This window comes from Ciona intestinalis, chromosome 7 (assembly GCF_000224145.3).
Source record: "Ciona intestinalis chromosome 7, KH, whole genome shotgun sequence".
NCBI lineage: Eukaryota > Metazoa > Chordata > Ascidiacea > Phlebobranchia > Cionidae > Ciona > Ciona intestinalis.
Genome location: NC_020172.2, coordinates 6,105,751 through 6,107,830, shown reverse-complemented (window position 1 = coordinate 6,107,830; position 2,080 = coordinate 6,105,751). Strand labels below are relative to the sequence as shown.

The 2,080-nt window shown below is 40.7% G+C and overlaps 1 protein-coding gene across 1 annotated transcript in view; it reads right to left on the bottom strand.

The window, feature by feature from the left end:
- Window positions 1-2,080, bottom strand: part of LOC100185959 (dynein heavy chain 6, axonemal) — a gene marked incomplete at its 3' end in the record, with an annotated part of 27,460 nt that overhangs the window by 17,175 nt on the left and 8,205 nt on the right. The window contains exons 17-18 of the mRNA XM_018812400.2: window positions 1,800-1,949; window positions 1,331-1,459 (exon numbers count right to left, since the gene is read on the bottom strand). Coding sequence (XP_018667945.2) covers window positions 1,331-1,459; window positions 1,800-1,949 — 279 coding nt within the window. The remainder of the gene's footprint in view (window positions 1-1,330; window positions 1,460-1,799; window positions 1,950-2,080) is intronic.

Below are 2,080 nucleotides of genomic sequence, written 5' to 3'. Positions count from 1 at the left end.
TTGTTATAATACGGGTGTTCTGTTTCATACACCTCGTGCCAGCTTACAAGTTACCACGTATGTAACTTATTTATCTTTGCATGGCGGGGCAACAACAGTTGTTATACCATGGGTGTTCTGTTTCATACACCTCGTGCCCGCTTACAAGTTACCACGTATGTAACTTATTTATCTTCGCATGGCGGGGCAACAACAGTTGTTATAACACGGGTGTTCTGTTTCATACACCTCGTGCCAGCTTACAAGTTACCACGTATGTAACTTATTTATCTTTGCATGGCGGGGCAACAACAGTTGTTATACCATGGGTGTTCTGTTTCATACACCTCGTGCCCGCTTACAAGTTACCACGTATGTAACTTATTTATCCTCGCATGGCGGGGCAACAACAGTTGTTATACCACGGGTGTTCTGTTTCATACACCTCATGCCAGCTTACGGGTTACCACGTATGTAACTTATTTATCTTTGCATGGCGGGGCAACAACAGTTGTTATACCATGGGTGTTCTGTTTCATACACCTCGTGCCCGCTTACAAGTTACCACGTATGTAACTTATTTATCCTCGCATGGCGGGGCAACAACAGTTGTTATACCACGGGTGTTCTGTTTCATACACCTCATGCCCGCTTACGGGTTACCACGTATGTAACTTTGTGGGGGATTTTTTTTATGTATGGCTGATAATTTAGACAACTTATTAGTGACCACTGGGTTGAAAACATCGGTCCTTTAATATCGCAAAACAAACAATTGCCAAAATATATTTTTACCATGGGTGTTCTGTTTCATACACGTCGTGCCCGCTTACAAGTTACCACGTATGTAACTTATTTATCCTCGCATGGCGGGGCAACAACAGTTGTTATAACACGGGTGTTCTGTTTCATACACCTCGTGCCCGCTTACAAGTTACCACGTATGTAACTTATTTATCCTCGCATGGCGGGGCAACAACAGTTGTTATACCATGGGTGTTCTGTTTCATACACCACGTGTCCGCTTACAAGTTACCACGTATGTAACTTATTTATCCTCGCATGGCGGGGCAACTACAGTCGTTATAACACGGGTGTTCTGTTTCATACACCTCATGCCCGCTTACGGGTTACCACGTATGTAACTTTGTGGGGGATTTTTTTTATGTATGGCTGATAATTTAGACAACTTATTAGTGACCACTGGGTTGAAAACATCGGTCCTTTAATATCGCAAAACAAACAATTGCCAAAATATATTTTTTACACTTTGTGTTTCAGCTATGCGAGGACAAGGCAAGCTACATTCATCTAAAATCAAAAACCCCTTCACACTCAAAACCACGAATACCTTAAACTGCTTCTGGTACGACTTATATTGAAACGCTCGTTTCTGTAAATCATCCATTGTGTCGATCATCTTCTGGATGGTGGATTGTATCTTCTTGTGGTCGGATCCTGAGTCCAATATTGTGGGATCCTGCATGTTAAGTTAAGTATTGGTTTATGGCGCCAAACCTGGGGTGGCAGGGTGGGCAGGCCAACCTTGGAATTTTCTGCACTGCATTAATCAGTAAACATTACAACCAATAAGTTAGATTTGTTTCACAGGATTGTGTCTAACTATCCATGTCTCCCCTTGTTTTTATAAGTTTGCCCCTTTGCTTTATGAAATAAATTTTTATGCATTTTGATTTATGCTAAAATAGAAATAACATACCAACCATAGAAATAACATACCAACCATAGAAATAACATACCAACCATAGTAATAACATACCAACCATAGTAATAACATACCAACCATAGAAATAACAAACCTGACTCTCTTGTTTCACAGCCTTCACTTCTTTCCCTAACTCAGAGATATCTTTATCCATGTGTGTGCAAAACTTATCGATGTTTGCGTCACGCTCCGATACAGCTTTGTCGATCGCGTTACGAACGTTATGGATGGATGGGCGCAGTGTCTGTGATGTCATAATGATTATTATTAATATGTAAGTTAACGTTAAGTGTCTTTCCCAATGACATAAGTGGAAACATTGAGCCTAAAACCTTCAGCATTTTAAGCAAGCACATCGACCACTAAATGATATAT